Genomic DNA, 24,084 nt, shown 5'->3' with positions numbered 1-24,084 from the left:
ATTTATAAAGAAGTTGTAGGAATTCCCATCTGGATAAAAATATCGTAGGTTTGCAACAACAGATACCACATAAAAATTTAATGCATCTAGGCAATAGTCATTCTCTTATGTAGCTTTAGAACACCATTTTAGACAGATCGGTCGTCATAATAAAATACTGTATTGCATCTTACAGGAAACGACATCGTAATCGCAACATCGCAAGAGGAGAGAGTCTTTATTGTTCCTGTCTAAATATTTGCTCCTCCTCTTGCTACCAGTTGTCACAGGGAATAATTTTACACGATCCACAGATTCTGTAATAACACCGACCGTAACTGGCTCATACATACATACATACATACATACATACATACATACATACATACATAGACCTAACAGTATCTAGTAATTTCCGCTGCACAAATAATAAAGGCTCCCTAGGTAAAGTCCATCCATTCTGATTGGCTAAGCTCTGATAATTCTTATATTTTAAAATGCAGTTCTTCGCTTTATAAACGAACAGGTACTAAAATTAAAATATGGCGTCACTAAGTGAATATTATTTCGCTTGGCGTCAAGTTCATTGAACGCATAGGTCATTACAGTCATGCAAGATTGAAAATTGAAATAGAAAGAATATCATTATAGAAACGTTTCAGTAAGCAGTTTATATGCTTACTTTTACACAATTTAAAAAACTATAAGAATTTCCTCTGTTGTAGAACCTATAAAAAATTACACATCCCCTGTAACCGAGTTTTTTACGATTGAACACACTTCATGATAGAGCATGCTATCCCGTTCCCTTTATTTCTTTGTTTCATCCCATTTTACGTACTGTCATTCGCAAATTTTTACATTAGGCTTACAGTTGCAACAGTTAACACACACTAGCATCTATAACACTTTCCTTTCTATTTCTTTTTTGTCGACAAGCTTATTTGTTTGTTTGTTTGTGTGTGTGTGCGTGTGCATGCGTAAGATACACATCACTCTAATAGTTGCTTTGTAGCTGTCGTACTGCTACCCCCTATTATTCTACGGAGTTCACAGTGTGTAAAATTGTTACTCTTTCCTCACCTCTCTCTCCCTGCATGTTCTTCTCTTCGCTAATAGTTACAGTCCGTGCATACGTGTGTTTGTATGGGTGTGTTTGGTCGAGCATGCGTCTGACAATGCTATAACATTTTGTCGTCTTCTTCTTCTTCTTCTTCTTCTTCTTCTTCTTCTTTTTCCTCTTAACCTATTATCTAATTATCAATTCATTTGTGGTTTATTTTCTTTTTTCTTTGTTACACAATCTAATTGTGTCGGGGTTGGAATTATTCATTTATTTATTACATTTTCTTATTAACCTTTGAACTTGAAACAAAAAACACGTATATCCATTACCTCTCTTTTCCCCTCTCTCTAACACACACATTTCTGCTTTTTACTTAAAAAATCTATTTATTTCAACGACTGTGATCTTCACGCTGCGTAGTCTGTAACGTATACATGCGTACACACAAACCCACACATTTTTATTTTAATTTTTTAAAATCTATTTTTTTTAGTTACGATTTTTAGTAGCAAGCTGTTACTCTATTTAATTTTTTTTAAGTACAGTGTAACTCGGGTATAAGCGACTTATTCACCGGGCAATATAACGCTCTTATATCCGGGTTACACTGCTCATTAACCCAGGCTCTAATTTTTCCTTATATTCGGGTGTCTTATATCCGGGTTATTCTGTATACAAAATATTCACGACTGTGGCCTACGCCCTGCGTAATCTGTAACGTATCCACACACACACACACACACACACACACACACACACACACACACACGCACACACACAAATAATAACGCTATTATTTCAGCACGATGCGTTGACATACAATTGAAGGCGATATGAAATAAAGTCTAGGAAAAATTTAAGCACTAATTGTTTTATATTTGCTTGATATTTGTTTTATATTTGCTTGATTAAAATTCACACTTAAACTAATTAACCGATCATTATCAATTTTGGAACACAACTACTATGCGGAGGGGGATGTCTAAATATGATCTATAATTACTTCCCCTTAGTATCATGAGAAAAACGTGAAAACCCTTTATCCTATTCATTCATTTTAAAATAAACACTTTATTTTGTTTGATTTATGGCTCCAGGAAACGCCAGGTAGCCTCACCAGTTTAATATATAAAACTATCATGTTAGATTCCCTGTAGCAATAGACCAATATTTAATGCCGACTAGAACATTTACCCTTTTCCCTCGGACCACATTCTTAGAAAGTAAGATAAAGTATTTCACCACGACTTCTTTCAAATTATAATCATGCTGACTCGGAACATAGTTAACATGAAGCAATTTTTAGCTGTTAAGCTTTACGTCACTTATGTAACGCCTCCCTCGAGGAGGTGGCTATTACTCTTATTTCACTGGATCTCGGCACGTGGTCGTCTAGGCTCCTCGGAGGTTGTTACATAATCTGGTATGCTGAAAGCGAATATCGAAGCGGCAGGCAGGAAGAAAGACAACGATTGTAGTATATCTACAAAAGCTTAATTCTCATAAAATTATGTACCAATGCTTTTACAATTTTCATTCAGATTTTGTAAGTTCTTTTCAAAGTCTCAACTCTCTTCATAGACAGCGACCGATGGATGGATGAGGTGGGGAGGGGTCCTCTCTCCAGGGAACGGCAGGTTTATACGACCTGTTCTCCCCGAATTCAACGAGAAATCTGTTTAATTTTAGAGCGCATCGACCCAATGTGGTGGGGAGGAAGTCTCCCCAGCCAATCAAATCACGCTAAGCCCCAATGATCTGAGATCCCATTCAAGACTAAAAATCACATAACCTCGAGGTCACCAACAATCACTCAGCCAGTACAATATGCCCGTCTAACATCCTCGCATTTCCTGTTGTTGAGTTTTTCCCAAATAACAAAATATTTCAGGTCTCCCCCCCCCCCAAATATATATTCATTTCGACAGTGAATTAAAATATATCTAAATTTATCTTCTCTATTATAAATCCTTGGGTAATCTGACATCACCCGGGAATACAAAACTACTTCAGCGTAATTCCAACGACCTCAACGGGGGATTACGTTACACTTATTGTACTAATACGATTTATCCATAGTTATTAATTTTGTTGGTACGTTTTCGGAGTGAATTTTTCTTTGCTAATTATCATGTAATATTAAAACAATATAAACTCTATTTACACTAGACTTCTTCACGTTTTAGTGAGAGAATCTACGTTGTATGTATATGCTTTGTTTTCCATCCTATAGATGGACGATATTGTTTAAACGTCCTATCAATATTTCAATACAGATGTAGTTTCTTCATAACTTTCAGTCTCCAAAATAAATTTTTCCTCTGTTGATAAGCCAATTTGGGCACTGAATCAAAATGACGTAAATTACTTTTAAACTTTAATAGTAGATAATAAATATCAATGATTTTAGTTTTTTGATTTTAACATTTTGCCCTCAGATTTTTTCGTTGGAAATTTACAGCATTATTATGGAGTTTGCGTTCGCATCTAACATTAATAAATAGCGCATAACATGCTTTATTTTCATCACCATCTGAAAAACATGATAATTATAGAATTTAATATATTCGATTAAAGCTAATAATATGTAATTGGGGGATGAACTCAGGAGTGTATTGTTTTCATCAATTTTCAAACGAAATCTTCAGACAAGGAACCCATTACTTTGTTATAAGCTTACATATAGTTTCTACTCTACTAAACATTAACGGATTTTAATAATACTGCACATAGTTAATTATTAACTAATAATTTCTTTGTACTTTAAAAATAGATTGTTAAATATTCTGTACTTTCACCTAATACTTTTGTGGTAAAAATCGCCACACCTCAATAGCGCACGTCCACATGAGTTCCAAACTCATGAGTCCAACAGATTTCTTATCTACGTCAACATTACCTTCATTGTATATGAGTAACGAGATGTAATATTCCTTCGCAAGACGCGCTAGCAAATAATTACCACTAATGTCTACTACGCTATTGTCTCATACAAAGATTAGCCCTTCTCCTCGAGTTGTCCCCAGGCCTTTATAATGGTTGACTCGCTTGTAAAATGCTAAAACGTAGAACATTTAGTCACTACTAAAATTAACTCAAAATATATGCACCTTCATTGTTTGGTCGTTTGTTCTGAAATTACTGCCGCACCTTGTTGAATGACTTGTTGATTTTTGGTTGGTTGTTTTGTGTTACGGCATATCAACCCTTTTCAGGTTATTTAATGCCGAAAACACATTTTTCTCTTTATTCCCCACTTTTTGTTGTCAATAATATCACAAAATATTAGAAAGCTGACTGTCAATGTTTTATCCTAAATTTTCTTGTTTTAAAATACAGTCAATACTTATCAAAGCCCAAATTCCACTCGAGTTGATGAGTGTACGCGGATGAACGGAACAAAAGCGTAATAATCGTTATTGGTGGAAATTGGGTATAATTTGATTATTCAAATTAGGTATAATTTGATTATTTAAATCGGGTATAATTTGATTATTTAAATCGGGTAAAATTGGATTATTAAACTGTGTATAATTTGATTATTTAAATTAGGTATAATTTGATTATTTAAATTGGGCATAATTTGATTATTTAAATTGGGTATAATTTGATTATTTAATTCGGATATAATTTCATTATTTAAATCGGGTATAATTTCATTATTCAAATTGAGTATAATCTTTTTTTTACACAGTGATCACCACTTATCAAGGCCCGGAAGCCACTCAGGGATAAGGGTTATTGCAAGTACATTACATTAGTGTGGAGATTTGGTGAAGTGTTTACTTAAGGGGTGGTTCATTAGGAATTTTTTAATTGGATTATTTAAATCGGGTATAATTTGATTATTTAAATAGGGTATAATTTGATTATTTAAATCGGCTATAATTTGATTATTTTAATTAAGTATAATTTGATTATTTAAATTAGGTATAATTTGATTTTTTAAATTGGATATAATTGGATTATTTAAATCGGATATAATTTGATTATTTAAATTGGGTATAATTTGATTATTTAAATTGGGTATAATTTGATTATTTAAATTGGATATAATTTGATTATTTAAATTGGATATAATTTGATTATTTAAATTGGATATAATTTGATTATTTAAATTGGATATAATTTGATTATTTAAATTGGGTATAATTTCAGTATTTTAAGGGGAAGACTCAACAAGAATCTTGAACCCGACTATATTGTAGTTAATTAGAAAGCACGCCAACAAAACAAATGTACACTGGCGAGTAGTTTCATGAAATAAGATTTGTTTATGGACTTTGCGTTTAGATTGAAGCACAGATAGACAGAGAACATTGTTTATAGCTGTTGTTGCTATACGAGCGTTTTTGTGTTAGTTTGATAGAGGGGGACCGTAGATTGAAGCTCTGACGAGCACTTGCAATAACAATAACAATAGGGCAGAGACAGGCTCGCATCCTTTCTGTGAGAAATTGTTTGCAGGCAAAAGAAAAAGGCGTCACTTACTGGGTTTGCCCAAATGTAGCAACGGTGCTAAATTTTAGGACAGGTAGAAAATTTTGTCATTAAATACCATCTTGAGCGGTAGAATGATTCAAACATTTTTCGGTGTTATAGGCAACAAATTTGATGCCAGTCTTCAATTTCATGTCAGGATTGAAGGTAAGGAATGAAGGTCAGGAGTGAAGTCAGATCCAATTGGTGCCACGTTTGGACGGAGAGTTTATAATAAAAATATAGAAGCTTGATGTTGATGTATATTAATTAGCCACAGTTTTGGCTAATTGCACTATTCTTTATTCCTGCTTGGTTATGTCTAAACTTCAATAGAGAATCAACTGCTTGTAAAGTTGGTCTACGACAATGCCGATGTTTTAATTGATACTTACCACTTATGATTCGGTACTTAATAGCCGATTTCCTTACAGGGTCGAGATCTTCAGCCTTCATTCGCGGTGACACATAATGACATTCTCCTGTCTGTAAAACAAATATAAAACAGCAATAAAAACGATAGAATTCGAAATGATGTCAAAAAATAAAAAAAAATAACGTTTGACGACACTCTGTGAAGTATTATCTTTCTTAGGTGAGCGGAATACTTTTTCTACTTTTTTATTTAAATAATTATGCTTATATCTTTTCAATGAGTTATTTCAGAATACAATTTTTAAAATATATGTCTTTGCAGGAGAATGTCAAGATAAGCAGACAGCACATATTGTACCTGGAATTTCAAAATGCTAACCCACTTAAGTAGTGGTCAGGCTCAACGTTGTTTAACTTTGATAATCTAACGGAAAGTGCTGTGACAATGTGATTATACCGTATATTAATTAATACTGAATATTAATTAATGCTGAGTATTGATTAATACTAAGAAAATTAAACATTCTAATCCAATTAGTATTACGAATCATCATAAATTACTTTAAAAGACGCGTGACATTTTATTGCTTTAATTTACATTTTTATATTTCTTTCTCTTATTTCTATTTTGAGTAACATTTTCATTTTTTTTCCTGTTTTTCTGGCCTGTCGTGATTTTTTTTTGTTTTTGTTTTTCAAATAATTGAATTTTCTACTGACTTCCTAATCATAGTTGATGACACTGATGTTTTGTAATATTGTAATTTTGGTGTGATACTTTGATAATCCGTGATTTGTTAACACTTATACATAGAGTGTATGAAATATTTCATTAAGGAAAATAACCGATCTCTTTGTGAAAAAAAATACGATTAAATGTAATTGTTTCTTTGATATTTTCTGGAACAAATTCAATGACTCTATTTCTACACGCGACAAAGAACACGCCTGTCCGTTCTTACAAGAAAATAAACTAAGTTGTTGAACAATTTGTTTTGTTTCTGACATTTCTTTAATTGTTTTTTTAGAATCTTTTAAAGAAACCTCACTTTCTATTTCACAAATGATATGACGAAACCATACGTTGTTATACAAAGGGCTCTTTTCAGAATTATAAATGAAATATCTATCGATTGCCAGGAAAAAGAACGAATCTCTTAAATGTAAGGTATTTGTGTCTCATATATTAGCCCTTTTTTACTCACGCTTTTAATCACGTTTTTACTCACGTTTTTACTCACGTTTTTAATCACGCTTTTAATCACGTTTTTACTCACGTTCTTAATCACGTTTTTAATCACGTTTTTACTCACGTTTTTAATCACGTTTTTACTCACGTTTTTTCTCACGCTTTTAATCACGTTTTTACTCACGTTTTTACTCACGCTTTTAATCACGTTTTTAATCACGTTTTTAATCACGTTTTTACTCACGTTTTTACTCACGTTTTTAATCACGCTTTTAATCACGTTTTTACTCACGTTCTTAATCACGTTTTTAATCACGTTTTTACTCACGTTTTTACTCACGTTTTTACTCACGCTTTTAATCACGTTTTAACTCACGTTTTTAATCACGTTTTTACTCATGTTTTTACTCACGCTTTTAATCACGTTTTTAATCACGTTTTTAATCACGTTTTTAACTCACGTTTTTACTCACGTTTTAAATCACGTTTTTAATCACGTTTTTACTCACGTTTTTACACGTTTTTAATCACGTTTGTACTCACGTTTTTAATCACGTTTATACTCACGTTTTTAATCACGTTTTTACTCACGTTTTTAATCACGTTTATACTCACGTTTTTAATTACGTTTTTACTCACGTTTTTACTCACGTTTTTACTGACATTTTTAATCACGTTTTTACTCACGTTTATAATCACGTTTTTACTCACGTTTTTAATCACGCTTTTAATCACGTTTTTACTCACGTTTTAAATCACGTTTTTAATCACGTTTTTAATCACGTTTTTACTGACGCTTTTACTGACGTTTTTGATCACGTTTTTACTCACGGTTTTAATCACGTTTTGTATCACATTTTTAATCACGTTTTTAATTAAGTTTTTGGTATTTGTGTCTCATATATTAGCCTTTTCTTTTTACTCACGTTTATCTCTACCAAAGCATGTCACCACTTGGGCTACTATTTGGGACCATGCATAGGAAAGATCAACAAGATGTTGGTTAACGTTACATTTACACTTTTGCATATCAGTGGAGTGAAGGAACCAACCAACAGGAACGAAATTCCAAAGTGTAACTGTTCAAGGGAAAAACTATTAATGTAGAAAGCTTTCTGGCATCACGAGACCTCAACAGTGAAGGGGTGTGATTTTGTTATCAAGCGGATTTGTCGGGGATATATATTTTGAGAGGCCACAAGTGCAACAAGTTCATCATAGCACATTCTATTAAAATACTTGTAAAATAGGCACAGGGATGCAACATTAAAGCGATAAGACAGGGGTTAGAGCTTATTTTACAAAGTGGAGCCTATTAGATTGAAAACACTTTTCAAGAGGTCGAAACTAGGGGTAGATACACTAGTACAGATGTTGCAACAATACTCTATGCATGGACGAATAGTGGCTTTATATAGGTACAAGATACTTTCAGGTGTGAGTAGTCTTCTAGTACGATAGAGGGAACCCACACTCTTTGCAGTAGTCTTCACAATGTCCCAATGTATTTGTTCAGTTCATATTGTGTGTGAATGTTAAGCCAAGAAGTTTGAAGGAAGAATTCTTAGGTACGGTGTTTTTTGTCATGGATACCGGTGGTTCGGAAAACTTCTTGTTATTGTTAAAGGACAGCAAAAAAAAAAATATCATGTTGAAATGACAAATCCTATTACCTCTTAGTAGGAGTTATATGTTCCGACATATAACTCCTACTAAGAATCATATTTTTCTTTGGCCCAACTCATGTCTAACACATAGCACATGAAAGGTTATTTAATATTTCATAATTAGATGTGCGAACCTATAGAAATAAGAGATGCATAAAGCAGCAAAACAAAATACAACAGAACACGAAATGCTGAATCATATCCGTCTGTGTTAGAAAACCGATTAAAATAGAAATTAGTATTTATTTAGACTCTATTGCAAATACCGATATATGAAATAATATAAATTCTATTCGATTTATGAGAATGTTCTTGCGGAATCTTATATTTTAAATTAAAATGATGTATTTTCAAACAAGTTTTCGTTAATTTATAATCATTTTAAATGGCGTTTTCCTCTCTTTCTAATCATATAAATTACAGTCGTGTTAAAGCAATTACCATTTCTTTTAGAACATTGAGTGCAAGATCGAAAAAAGAAATTCGCGCAATTTTTTTTTCGATTCAAGCTGGACCGAAAAGCTACTAAAGAATCTCGTGATATCAGCAAAGCGTTTGGCCCAGAGATCACTACTGAACTCAACGCACAGTGATGGTTTAAGACATTTCCTTCCGCAACGAGAGGCTTAAAGATGATGAGCGTAGTGGTCGGCCATCGGATGTTGACAACGATCAATTAAGAAGAGCCTTAGTCGAAGCTAGTCGATACACAACTGTTCGAGAACTTGCTCCTGAATTAGATGTAGCGTATATGATGATTTCCAATCACTTAAAGAGAGATAAGAAAGACAAAAACTTGATAAATGGGTGCCTCAGGAATTGAACGACTACCATGAGGGGCCATTTTCCCTTATTTTACGTAAAAGAAGGATCCGTTTCTCGACTGGGATGTGACTTGCTATGAAAAGTGTTTCTTTTACGACAACCAGCGACCCTCAGCTCAGCTGAGTGGTTAAAGGCAGACGAAGCTCCACGATACCTAACGAATTCAGAGTTTCACCAAAGGAAGGTAACGCTGACTGATGCTTTGCGATCGGTCTCATCCATTACAGTTTTTTGAATGCATTAAAGCGGAGAAGTACTGTTAACAAATAGATGAAATGCATCAGAAACTTCGACAACAACACTCAGCATTAGTCAATAGAAAAATCCAATTCTTTACCACGACAATGCCCTTCTGCACGTTGCTTAACTGACCCTGTAGAAGTTGTACGAATTGGGCTACGAAACTCTGCCTCATCCGCCATACTCTCACTTACAGACTACCACTTTTTCAAGCATTTCGACAACTTTCGGCGTGATCACGCGATATCAAAAACACTTTCAGACTTCATCGCCACCAGAACACAATATTTTTACCTTACTGGCATAAATGCATTTGCGTTAGATGATTCTGATCAATAAAATTTCGTTTAAACTGAGTTATATTCATCTGAATTTAAAAGTTAAAAACCACAAGAACTTCCTTGTCAACGTGATAATATATACGAGAGACGTTCCTAAAGTGAAACCTCTTATTTTTTATTCCACATGAATGGACCCGTTATGTTTTCGAAATTCATTGTTATGATAAGTTAACCTATGCATTAATAAACTGAAAGTTTCATCTCTCTGTTACAGATATTAACAATGCAACCACCGTAATAAACGTGCATCAGAAACAGAGATGTATTATTGAATTCTACTATGCAAAAAAAAAAATCGGACGAATCAATATTCGCATGCGTCTATTGTACGTTTGCGAAAGTCGATGAAGTTGTTAGTTAGGAGATGGGTTAATCGATTTCACAGTGACGACATACATGTAAGTCACAAAGTGCACTTTTAACACCCTTGCAGTCACTACATCGCTGGGACAAGTGTATTTCGAATGATGATGACTATGTAGAAAAATAAATTCTAAAGTACAATAGGTCATTCGCGTTAATGGTATAACTTCCTTCTTCTTATTTCTTCATTTTTTTTTTACTTTACAACTAGGGTCCATTACTTTTGGAACGACCATCGTATATCAATAATTATGAAAGTTTGTGGGTGTTTGATTGAATCTTGTATAGTCGTATTCTTGTCTGTTTATTTGTTCAAATTTTAATTAATATGTACAAAAGGTTACTCTGTTTCATAAATTAATTTTTATACTAAAAATGGACATACATTTTATTCCAGGATTATTTTTATATATATATACTGCCAATGAATACTCTCATTTCTATATCAGATTAAGGAAAATCCATTTTAATAATTAGCTTGATTCTATTAATTTTTTTGTTGTAATAAAATCGTTTTAATAGTTCTATTATGGAATATTATTTAAAGTTTGCTCAATTTATTTTAAAGTTAATTTATATTTTATTACACTTATTTTCAATTATTGATAGCTTACAACCTTTGCGTAAAAGCTTGAAGTAAGCGTATTTATTTAAGTTACGAAAGTTACTTCGCGTTTGATTTTTTTATAAATCAAAGATGGATGTGTTTTTTGCGTCTATAAATCCAACAAGTTAGCATATTCTATGTATTTAAATAGTATGTAACTAATCTCTCCACCCGCAATATGTTCTGACCGGGAAAAGCCGGGTATATGCGTCGAGTATATATATATATATATATATATATATATATATATATATATATATATATATATATACTCGACAACGCTGATTACTTTTTATTAAAGAGTCGTGTGATTTTATATATTTCTATAACCACGAATAAATGTAATTACAAGAGAACAATATATATATATATATATATATATATATATATATATATATATATATATATATATATATATATATATGCATATGCATGTATGTCCGCGGAGTATATTATACTGATTATTATATCTTTGACATCAGCCAAAAAATCCAGTTCCTGGTGATGTTTTCAGAAAATATACGTTTGTTACGTTATCATTCTAAAATTCCGTACGTTTCCTACACAAGACATCGGAGGTATCTTTGCTCTCACAATTATATCTACTACTACTGCTGCCACCCTAAACTGTTAAATCTTATTCATAGGGAATATTTTGTCGAAACACCGTTTGCTTATCATTTTCACGCTATTTTTACCGTCTGTTGGGTACAATACAGTTTCAACCTAAATAATTAATACTCCATTAAAACATACTGGATTTTATGATTTTCTATTCCTGATTACGAGAATAAACGAATATCAGATTGATATCAAACACCAAAACCTATTCGGCGTCACTTCATATTTTTAACTATTCGTTTCATTTTACTTTATTTCCGATCACATTCTTCTGAACGACAAGAAATTTATTTTCACATCAGACTTCGTATATAATCTATTTATTTATGTTAAGCTTATCCTCTTAATATTATCGATTGTTACGAGTAACACACATTCGGCAACATTACAATATAGAATTAACATGTTAGAACATATAAAGCATTTATATCGCGTGAATTAAACATGGCCGTCTCACGATTTGTATGATCTTTTTTAACACCCGAAAGTATCCTGTACCTCTATAACGCCACTATTCGCCCATGTATGGAGTATTGCTGTCACATTTGGGCCGGTGCATCGGCTACTAGTCTCTCGCTCCTTGACAGGGTTCAAAAGAGAGTCGCAAATCTGATAGACCCTAAACTGGCATCAAAACTTCAGCCTCTGTCCCATCGTCGAAACGTTGCATCCCTCTGCCTGTTCTACAAGTATTATAATGGTGAATGCTCTGAAGAACTGCAAGCACTTGTGCCCCCACGACGTGAACACCCTTGACAGACCCGACAAGCTACAAAATCCCACCCCCACACTGTAGAGATCCCTAGATGTAAAAGATCTTTCTACTCCAGTAGTTTCTTCCCCAGAACTGCTAGACTTTGGAATTCCATTCCAGGTCACTGCTTCCCCAACTGTACTGACATGCATAAGTTCAAGTGCAACGTGAACCAACATCTCGCTACCCTAATCCCTGCATAGTACCCCAGTAGATGTTTCCCCTGATAGTAGCCCCCTACAGTAAAGTGGCAATGTGCCTTGTTTGGGGTGAAAATGTAATTAAAAAAAAAAAAAATTGATTTACTTCTTTATTTCCATTTCTTTTATTTCTTTTATTTACATAATTACTTTTTATTATTTTAGTTTTTTATATACTGCATTTCTGATGAATGTTTTCCGAGTCATACGAGATCTGCTAAGAAAAATCGTGGGCCAGCCGAATAAATGAGATTAAACTGTTTTTTTTCCAATTACAATTAAGATTTTAAAAGGCTTAAAATATTGTTGCTTAAAAATTACAAGTTCGAGTAAAAGCAAATCATCTGCCATTTCCTATCCAATATTTACTGCGTTCTTAAATCTGTAACTTCTTTACTTTTCTTTAATTTATCCTATTTATTCTATTAGAATCTGCAGCACAATTAAATTTGGTGTCGCTCTATACGTACAATCTGTGTTGGGTGAAATTAATACGTATTCTTTACATATGGTATTTAATTAAATAATGACTGCAATGACTGTGCAATTCAAACTATTATACCGTATCTACTAGCACTTCTGTGGTACCAGTCTTCAAGAATTCTGGTGAAAGAACTGACCCACTAAATTATCGCCCCATTAGCCTCCTCCCGCTTTTCGCCAAAATATTTGAGTCCTTAGTTTATCAAGTCCTAGTCCAGCACCTAACAGCTGCTAAACTCCTGACTGACAAACAATACGGATTCAGGCAAGCCCGTTCAACAGCAGATATCTTAACTGTAGTTTCTGAACGTATATACCGTTCATTGGATAAAACAGGGGAGGGTAGAGCGGTGGCCCTTGATATATCTAAGGCTTTTGACAGGGTATGGCACGATGGTCTTCTAAGGAAAATTAGATCATATGGAATCACTGGAAGAATTCATAACGTAATTAAATCCTTCTTAAGTAATAGAAAAATCAAAGTTGTCCTCGACGGACGTACATCCAAACAATATGACATAAATGCGGGAGTGCCTCAGGGGTCTATCCTTGGACCTCTATTGTTCCTGATATTCATAAACGACCTCCCTGATAATATTGTTTCGGAGATTGGCATATTTGCCGATGACACCACTCTCTATAACAGATATGAGGGGAAAACAAATGAACACATATCCAAGAAAATGGCAGAAACACTGGAGGATGACCTCCAATCCGTAGTGGAATGGGGACAAAAATGGTTGGTCTCATTCAATGCTGCTAAGACTACGCTTGTTTCCTTCAATAACTACAAGAAACCTTCTCTACCACCAATAGCAATGGCCAAGAACACATTGCCTGGAAGTACTTCTTTTAAACTCCTCGGCCTAACGTTTACAGGGAATATGAACTGGAATAGATACATTGAGAGCATTGCCAAGGCTGCTGCAAGGAAGGTTGGCTCCCTCTACCGTGCTAGAAAACAAAAAAAAAAGAGTCGCCAACCTGATAGGTCCTGAACTGTCATCTAGGCTTCAACCTCTGTCCCATCGACGAGATGTTGCATCCCTCTGCCTGTTCTACAAATACTTTAATGGTGAATGCTCTGACGAACTGCAAACACTTGTACCTCCCCGACGTAACTACCCCCGACAAACCTGACAAGCTACTAAGTCTCATCCCTTTACAGTGGAGATCCCTAGGTGCAAGAAAGCCTTTTACTCCAATAGTTTCTTCCCCAGAACTGCGGGTCTTTGGAACTCCCTTCCGGGATTCTGCTTTCCCAACTGCAATAATATGCAGAAGTTCAAGTGTAATGTTAACAAACATCTTTCTACTCTTCTCCCCTCATAATGACCCCGCTAATTAATTCCCTAATAGTAGCCCCCTGCTTCAAAGTGGCACTGTGCCTTGTTTGGGGTGAAAATTGAATTAAAAAAAATATAATATATTAAAATAAAAGAATTGGTGTGACATGCAGACCAACACACACATATACAAAAAAATTTGACATGCAGACCAACACACATCACTCTGAAAAGATAACAAAATATCAGGACCTAAAAATGATCTAAAAACCACATGGTCTCTGAAAGAAATAAACATCATTGTGATAGGAGCAACTGGTTTAATAAAGAAAGAATCTTCATAAATACTTAAAAGCAATCCCTGGAAGACCAAGCTGTAACGAGATACAAATAGCAGCCATAAAGGGAACAGCATCTATTCTTAAAAGAGCCCTTGGATATAAATTTAAATCATAACAGAATCAAGTGTTAGCTCCAGGAGGAGTTAGTTCCCTTGATATCTTAAAACTTACTGAAGTAAAATAAAAAAAAGAAAACACAAAAGATCTACATGAGAAATAGACCTTTCATAAATTATAAGGTGAGAAAATGCCATACTTCGAGTCTCAGCATAGTTATCAAAAAAAAAAAAAAATTATTCTGATGATGATAGATCGATTTTACAGATTATGAGTGATTTGATTATTTATCAATGTAGATAACTTTATGTTTGAGTTGCTTTAGATTATTTATACTTGACTAGTGAGACCTGTGGAAATTCCACAGCGGCATCTTATATATGTAATATATTACTGCTTGGCATACTGTGGAGGTTCAGCGTGAATAGAGACCCCGCGATATTATTGTAACCCTTTTTGTTAAAATTGTATTACGGTTTATCTCCACTATTCTTATAAGAGTCAATGACATATTTCCATTCTACGGACGTCAGCGCGAACATAAACCTTACGATATCATTATGCAATCTTTAGAAAAAAATAGACACTACGCCTAGATTCTAGTCGGGAGACCAACAAGGTATATTTTAGTTCCACGTACGGCTCATAAGCGACATCACTTTTTAAATTTTACTTTTTTATATTGCGTTTTCGGTGATCGGGAGATTCTATTTATAAAAAAGGGGTTAGAAGGTAATAACATACTAAAAGCATTAAATTTATTTACTAAGTTAATGTTCGTCGTATTTTATCACTAGAGCTAAGAGCTTTTCGTTGTCTTGACTCTCCGTTGATATTTTATATGCTTTTATATAGAGTGATGTGGTTGTCAGTTGATTAACTGTGTCTAACTGTGCCGGATATATAACCGAGAGTCATAGCCCTAGTTATCACCTTTTATCTTCCTTTTTAATAATTAGGGTCTCCCGATCAAATAATTTATAATCTGGAAACCGTGACATACATACGTACGTTAAAGGTACTTCGGTATTGATGAATAGATACTTACTTTCACTGGTTTTTCTCCTATCAGTGAAATCTGATATTCAGCATCGTCGAACCGCGGAGGCTGGTCGTCGTTGTCAACTACTTTGATTGTTAGCTTTGATGTGTTTCTCTGCGGAGGGTTATCCGCATCCTACAAAAATGAAGAAAAGTGAACCATTTAGAATACGCAGAATGTTAATTACAACCAAACAAAGGAAGAGATAAATATCATACAGCAGAAAGCATCAATTTGCATCCCGCCAAAGATTAATATCAGTTTGTAAAACACTCCGAAACCGAACTCATCAATTTTACAACCAACATTATCGGTTGCACCTGGCAATACAAAAAAAAAAAGAAAAATTACACTTAGGATAACTGTTTCCTACAAAATAGATATGTTAGAAACGGGATTAATATTTTTGCTGTTCACCTTTCGATGTCATTGATTAGAACATTTATTTCACAAACGCATCACATATTACGAACTAGTAATGCGACTGGCGTTTCCTGGTCGTACAATACGCTTAAATAGATCTTTTAATTCATTCAAGAACCCCAAAAACAACTCATTTTGGACGTTTTCATTAACTGCTTACTTTGGTCAAGATCAAAGTGTAGTATCTGTTCTTCAGATGCTGCCCTTCCATTTCTTGTTCTCTTTCGGTGGAGGATCAGTCCTTCGCGACTGAGACAATTTTTTATTTTTGTACCTTTTCTCCACGTTAAAAAACAACCCTGGTGTCTAACTCTGTCCCGTGGGGAGGCATAGTAAATAAGTACATAATACGCAGGTTAGACAACGTCTTCTTGAGAATAAGACCCTTACACTTAGAACAGCTTACGAGTCAACCTATACCTTCGAATGTGTTATACAGCAGTCTAGTTCTTATTTAAAGCCAGACACCGTAGGCACCGCGCCAAACCCACCTGTACCTACCACTCCCCTCCCTCATGACGATAGTCCGACGAAGTTCTAAGTACAATTGGTCACTGCCGCTTTAAAAAGGGACACCTACTATTTTTGTGGCTCATCGCAACATTCACATGCCATTTCACGAGTTTCATGTCCTACTAGAGATACTCGTTGTCACAAATGTCATTTGTGGCTCATCGCAACATGTCATTTGTGGCTCATCGCAACATTCAAATGCCATTTCACGAGTTTCATGTCCTACTAGAGATACTCGTTGTCACAAATGTGGAAAACGTGGTCATTTTTCAAAGGTGTACAGCTCTTCTAAAACCATTTACAAAGCCACTCGACAAGATACATCTGCAACTGACTGCCTTTCAAAAACTATTGTAAAAGTGAAAATTAACGGGAGATCTACGAATGCTCTCTCGATACTGAGAACTCAAAAAATGTTATCAAAAAATCTTGGTAAAAACCAATAAATTATATTTTGTCCCCCTGTGATTATTGCTTAGTGAACTTACTAGTTAATGACGTCTCCTATAAAACGACTAAATTATTCGTAATGCAAAAACCTTGGTTGCGAAATAATACTGGGACACGATTTTTTGCAGCAAAATTCATAGATTGCAATTCCGTTTGGTGGTTCAATGACCGCATTGAAAATTTGGGGATTGATGACAGAAAAAACAAGTCCCCGTCACTTTTCGAAAACCTAACTGAAAACCGCAAACTCATAACAGTGAGAAACACGTTTTTATTATAATAATAAAAAAATCATTGACCCAGAGATAAAAAGCATACTCGAGGAGGGTATAATTGAACCTAGCAAATCACTCTGGAGGGCTCAGGTAATTATAACCACTTCTGAAAACCATAAAAAGAGAATGGTTATAAATCACTCCCAAACCATAAATAGAGGTACTCTTTTAAACGCCTTCCCACTACCCAGGACAGTTGAAATGATAGACGAAATAGCAGAATATCGTATGTTTAGCACACTGGATTTGAAATTTGCCATCGATCGCCATTAGACCTAGCGACAAGCTATACACAGATTTCGAAGCGAACGGTGTACTATATCAATTTCTTAGAATTCCTTGGCGTTACGAATGGGGTAGCCAGATTCCAAAGGATAGTCGACTAAATTATAACGGATTAGAAACTTGAAGGCACATTTGCATACATTGAAAACCTCGCAATATGAAGATTTTCCATTTGATTGACATACTTGTATTCTCATGATATTTTCCATTTCCACAAAAGCTGCCCATTCCAATGCTTTCCTTCTCTTTATCTCAGGAAGGAGATCTTCGTCTTTCGTAATTTTCTTTCCCAAATAGATATTGCTTTAAACTTCCTCAATGGTCGTTTCATCAACAATTATGGCGACTTGGCAGCGTGCTGGTTTAATATCACCTTGGTCTTCCCAAGATATATGTTGAAGGCAACCAGTTTGCTCTTAGAGTAGATGTGGTTTAGAATGTCATTTAGTTCCCGAGGAGAGTGTGCAATCAGTCTATATTATCAGCGAAGATGAGATGTGACAGTTGTTCGCCATTGATGTTAGTTCTCTTACTCTCCCACTTAATCCGACTGATTATCGCATCCTGGAGACAGGCTGTGAAGAGTTTTGTGCGAAGTGTTGTTACCTTGTCTCACTCCCCTCTCCAGCTCGATCTTGTTAATGTCACGATGGAGCTTTAAAGTAGAGATAGCCCCACCGTACAGATCTTTCAACAAGGTGATGTATGTAGAGTCAACTCGTTGGTTCTCAAGGGCAGTGAACAGTGGATCAAACTCTATGGAGTCGAAATCCATTTCGGAATCCACAAAAAGCAAAGCACAGTGGGATTTTGTATTTATTGTCTTTCTTTTGCAGTTGACTGGCAGCCTGGATATGACCGGTGCTGGAGTAACCTGTTCTGAAACCTGTTTGTTCTCGGGGTTATATGTCACTGGCAGAAGACTGATTGGCCGATAGTTCTTAATATCTGCAGCGTCTTCTTTCTTATGAACTAGCCCGGGTGCTCGGCGTTGTCCGGATGTCTGTATGTTTGTATTGAGCAAATAAAGTGGTAGTAGGCAAGCATGCTCGAACCCGTGAAGGGAAGGCGGAAAAAAGTGAAAGAAAATCTGACGTCTTACCACTACTCCATGACGCGATCGGAAGTCTAAAGCGTTCAAATTTAACGTATTCAATATGACTTGCAGAAATGGCGTTGCTTTTAAACGTCTCACGAAAGCAAATTAGACACAGGTCGTTTAAAATGTGTGTGTGTGGAGAGGGGAATCAGCTCCACCAGAAAGGGAGGACTCTGGCAGTAGCCAAATAAGTAATAATTGTCTCAGTATGAAGGGTTTCCCTACATTGACCAAGGACCAATTACAGAACAGATACTACACAGGCGGAACGTCAGACGTTGGCGTTTGCGTTCGAATAGTTTCGATTTATTTATACGAAAAAAACAAAAAAATACCGGAGACAACGGCACAGTGGGAATTTTATTTAACTCGATCCAAAAAAAAAAAATGTAATAATAATAGAGACGATGTCCGTTTGCTAATGCGAGATATTACGATCTGCGAATTATGCGAAAACTTCTCGCGGAATCTAAACTGATGCCAGAAGCCCGATGCAAAATGTCCATCGTGGATATACACAAACGCTCGCGCCCATTTTTCCCTTTATTAATAGATGATGATCACTGATGCATTCTCCCATTTATCTTGAACTTTTCCACCGGAGATGCACAAATTAGCTGCATTAAATAACGGATGTTCGATTGATAATTGGGAAAATCTCCTTGCTGTCACATTATACGCTATTGTATCCCTATTGTACCGCCACAAATGCCACCCCACTCGAAAGGTTTTTACCTTTTCAGCAAGAAAGTTCGGCCGGAGCTTCGCTTCAATTTTGTTTTTCTCGATCTTGTCATGTGTTCGTGAAACGACATGCACGTTACACAAAGAACGATCCCTTAGTGGACGATGGAGAGCTAATAGAGATGAACCCCTAGTACGCTCTAGTACGACATGCAGATGGCAGAGAGTTAATGTGTCTTTCAGAGACCTAGCCCCTGCCGGAGACATAACAGACGGTGGACAACCCCTGACAACTCTCCCTGACAATGAAGCTCCCCCACACAGAAGATCATAACACTGAAATTGCTCCTGACACCTCGTCTAATGACACTGTGTCCGTTGGGGCTCTGTAGACACTTCAGATGGGCCAACACCTAAATCCCTGGTAGATGAAGGACTAGCACTGAAAAGACGTGTTAATCCAGAGACTGACTCTGATGCGGAACGGCCTGCTCCTCTGAGAACGAAACATTTCGGAGCGACGTATTTTAAAGCCCACAGACAAGCTCGCACTGAAGAGCCTTCCTATTTGAGTACTCTGATCCCGAATCATGGACTGCCGAGGTGGCCACTGCGAGATCGTAGGAAGCCTGGATATTTAAGGAACTTTCTATCTTGTCAGTGAGAAATTTTATGGGGGAGAATGTTGTGAATATAGATTATCTCCTCTTTGATAATACAAGATATAAAAGCTGTAAATTTTCGCTCATCAAGTAATTGAATAAAAAATTAATAGACGGAATCTCTTGCCCTGTTTTCATAACAATTATAATAGGCATATACCTTACAGTGGTCCGTATTCGTAAGCCATGATACTGTGATAACACGTGGTCGCCCCCGCTCAACAATAAAAAAATTCTAAAAGTAAAGAACGAACACGTTTCACGCAGGAGAGAGTTTAGAAATACCATGTCGAGACTGAAAAAAAATTCATCTGGTAATATTTAATATCACTATAAATATTTGAACATATAAACATAATAAAGCGATCATGTTAAGAGAAATTCAAAACTTTGGAGTTACAATTATGATTTCCAGTAAACACCAAACTGATACGCAAAAAAACGAAACTTATAAAAGACATTCACAACATCGAAACTTGTTTGATTTCACGATCAAAGAACAAGATTTCACAAAAGACAAGAATTTTTCAGAATCACTTGCACGATAGATATAACCATCCTCTTTGAAAATATTTTTAATATGCAATAATAGATAATCTCACTAGTCACTTAATTTCTTTCCAGGACATGCTTCATTTTTGTCTAACAATTCTAATCAGCTCGCCATCTTTTTCTGATGCGTCTATTCATTTCTTACTCATGCATCTGGATCATCTTCACCACTTGCCCACTACTCCTCCTTGCTTTACCTCTCTACCTTCTCAACTCACTTACTTAACACATAACGTACAACCTATAATTTTCAACCAGCTTAACATTCAATCTCTTTGCTAAATTATGTTTAACACTTAAATATATAAGAAACACTTCAATATATAGAATGTGAATTTCTGTTTAATAAAGCTTATATAACCAAATAAATATTTCGTGGGTTACATCAATTGAAATGTGTTCTTACTTGTATTAATATTTTTGCGTTGTTTATCCACTATTTTATAATCTAATTTTCCACACACGGACGCATATATATATGTATATATATACAGGGTTTTCCAAAAGTCTTGGGGACATTAAGCAGATATGAGGACTTGAAATGTGCCCAAGACTTTTGAAACACCCTGTATATATGCGTTAATGAGTTGACAGACGACTAAACACATGGCTGTGGACATACATATATATATGCATATAATTATTTACTCTAAAAATTATTATAATATAAAATGGAGGCAAAGATAGTTTCATATAAAAGTTCGAATCTCCCGACCAGCTGTCATCGTTACTTCCTGCACTGAAGATTCTCAAAAGGATGAAACACTAGTGTATGTAGCTATAAAAATAATTATAGTAATAATTATGCCGCTTTAAGAACTCGGTTTTCACTATTGGAAACTCTGCGTGGAATTAAAGTCGGTCACTTAAGCTCACATGGGCAAATCATAATGTTAAAATCATAAGATCACTCTAGACGTCTTGACATTTATATAAATGTTAGCATCAACTGTATTTCTCGCGGTTAGCGTTGACTATGTGGTTTGTTCCTTGTTGATAGAGTCAGAGATGGCTTCGTTGCCGGGTTCAAATTTCTGGACCGGTTATAACGGAAACTCCCTGCACTGACAATTCCCGAAAGGATGAAACACTAGTGTCTGTATGCATTAAAATTTATTATAGTAATGATTATATATATATATATATATATATATATATATATATATATATATATATATATATATATGATCGATTAAGATAATTCAAATCCGCTAAATGGAAAATATCTATTTTTAACAAAACCTATATACACAAGAGCAAACATTGAGAGATTGATATTTCAACCTATACATTTATTCAGTAAAATTCACTAAATCAAAATGCATATTTTAGAAAAAAAAACGAATTATATGCATATACGTATTAATGATAAGAAAAAGAAATGGAAAATGGAAACTCGCACTGCAGAATGTGCGCAGCAGTATGAATCCAGAGTATAAGCCGTTATAAGAGATGATATGCAGCAACAAAATATCGGTATAGACGTAGAATAATAATGGAGGAGGATGGAAACAGTGGAGAAGGAGGATTACAGTGAACAGCATATGCAATAATAAACAGAAACAGCTTAAATGGTTTAAAGGAGTGAGGGATGAGGAGTACGTGTTGTAGGATGTATTTAATTTAAAATGAATTCCTTATCTGTGTGTTTTACTTTTCGGAGTCAAGTGTATGTAGTGTTTGTGGATGTGTATGCTAAAAGTAAAATAGAAAATCTTCAGCCTTGTCAATAAGAATGGACTTTTCTCTAATTTAGTTTTTGGCGATTGTAGAAGTAAACATGACCAGAAACAAATTATGAGTAATCATGTTGAACAGCGTTCTAGAGTAGTTATTCATATTATGTTTAAAAACACACTCTTTCAAATATACTGTCCTGCAAAGAAACTATATATGTGGTTACATTGACGATGTGTTCATTTTCCCTACCCTATAAAAACAATTAGAAAACACAACTATCAAACATAATATTTAAAAATCTAAAAACATCTAAGTAAAATAGCGAGCTAACGTACTTTTAGATATACTCATACAGAAAACAATAAAATAAACTATCATACACACACACAACTACAAACATATTTACTCAACTATCAACGGTGAGAATAGCTGTTACAAAACGACTTTACCTCAGACAATATAGACCTCGTATATCTCATTTAAAATTTCCAATTAAAAATACAGCAGCACTTCTTGCTTTCGCATTTCCACAATAAATAAATACTTTGTGCTTATATATCTGACTTATCTACATGCCGATTCACAAACTTAACAAGCAATTACACATTGTCTTATTGAAATTTCCGCTTCAAGACGATCCAGTTCAAAACTCTTTCTACCAATACTTTTTAAACAATCATAAAACAGTTGTATCACCCCTAGTATACACGCGAGTACATACACCATATCATGTAGCGGTTGTTACAATTACTACATTGATGAAACTAAACAAAATTATGTATGAATCCTGACTTTAACAATGCTAGGAAATATTAGTTAACTTCACACATTACATTCACCACAGACGCTTCTATGCATACCCTTACGCTATTCTACTTTATAAGATATTTCTCAGAATTGCGGATTTTCACGATTAAAAGAATAATTTACACGAGCAATTAACTGCGTTTTGTTAGTATATTATAGTTTTGCATGTATATTCTAAATTTATATCTACATATGTTCAACAGTTGTTTTCTAAATGCTTGTATATATATATATGTATATATATATATATATATATATATATATATATATATATATATATATATTTAAAGACGCTTGCACTTTTTTCAGTTGGACTGTCTTGTCAATTCGTACGTTGTTTTGTTTGGAAAATTATATACGAGTCTGTTAATTTTATCTTCATGTGTTGCAAAAAATGAGTTTGAAACAAACTTTATTTAAAAAAAAAAAAATCCAAGCAGGGAGGAAAAGGGACAAAAATGGTCCAATCGCTGATCACTTACTTACTATTTATAACTTTTGGACTATTTATTCGTGTGTATTTTGCATGTGTGTCTGTGTGTGCGTACGTATGTGTGTGTATATGCGTGTATGTGTGCCTCTACGTTATTACGTTTGTATGTCTGTGCGCATACACGCGTATGTTGGCGTATGTCTATGTACGCATGTGTTTATTTCCATGTGTATGCGGGATGAAGGCAACCCCTCTATGTGTATGCCGTGGTGAAGGCAACCCCTCTAGGAGAAGCAAATCTCTGAG

The 24,084-nt window shown here is 34.8% G+C and overlaps 1 protein-coding gene across 1 annotated transcript in view; it reads right to left on the bottom strand.

The window, feature by feature from the left end:
- Positions 1-24,084, bottom strand: part of LOC145277040 (protocadherin Fat 4-like) — a 1,076,063-nt gene that overhangs the window by 666,955 nt on the left and 385,024 nt on the right. Inside the window, exons 8-9 of the mRNA XM_080128674.1 lie at positions 15,922-16,050; positions 5,920-6,010 (exon numbers count right to left, since the gene is read on the bottom strand). Coding sequence (XP_079984800.1) covers positions 5,920-6,010; positions 15,922-16,050 — 220 coding nt within the window. The remainder of the gene's footprint in view (positions 1-5,919; positions 6,011-15,921; positions 16,051-24,084) is intronic.

Source organism: Euprymna scolopes, chromosome 5, assembly GCF_053919585.1.
Source record: "Euprymna scolopes isolate OS-2025 chromosome 5, ASM5391958v1, whole genome shotgun sequence".
Taxonomy (NCBI): Eukaryota; Metazoa; Mollusca; class Cephalopoda; order Sepiida; family Sepiolidae; genus Euprymna; species Euprymna scolopes.
Note: the sequence above shows the minus strand (reverse complement) of the source record. Positions and strands in the feature narration are given on the sequence as shown.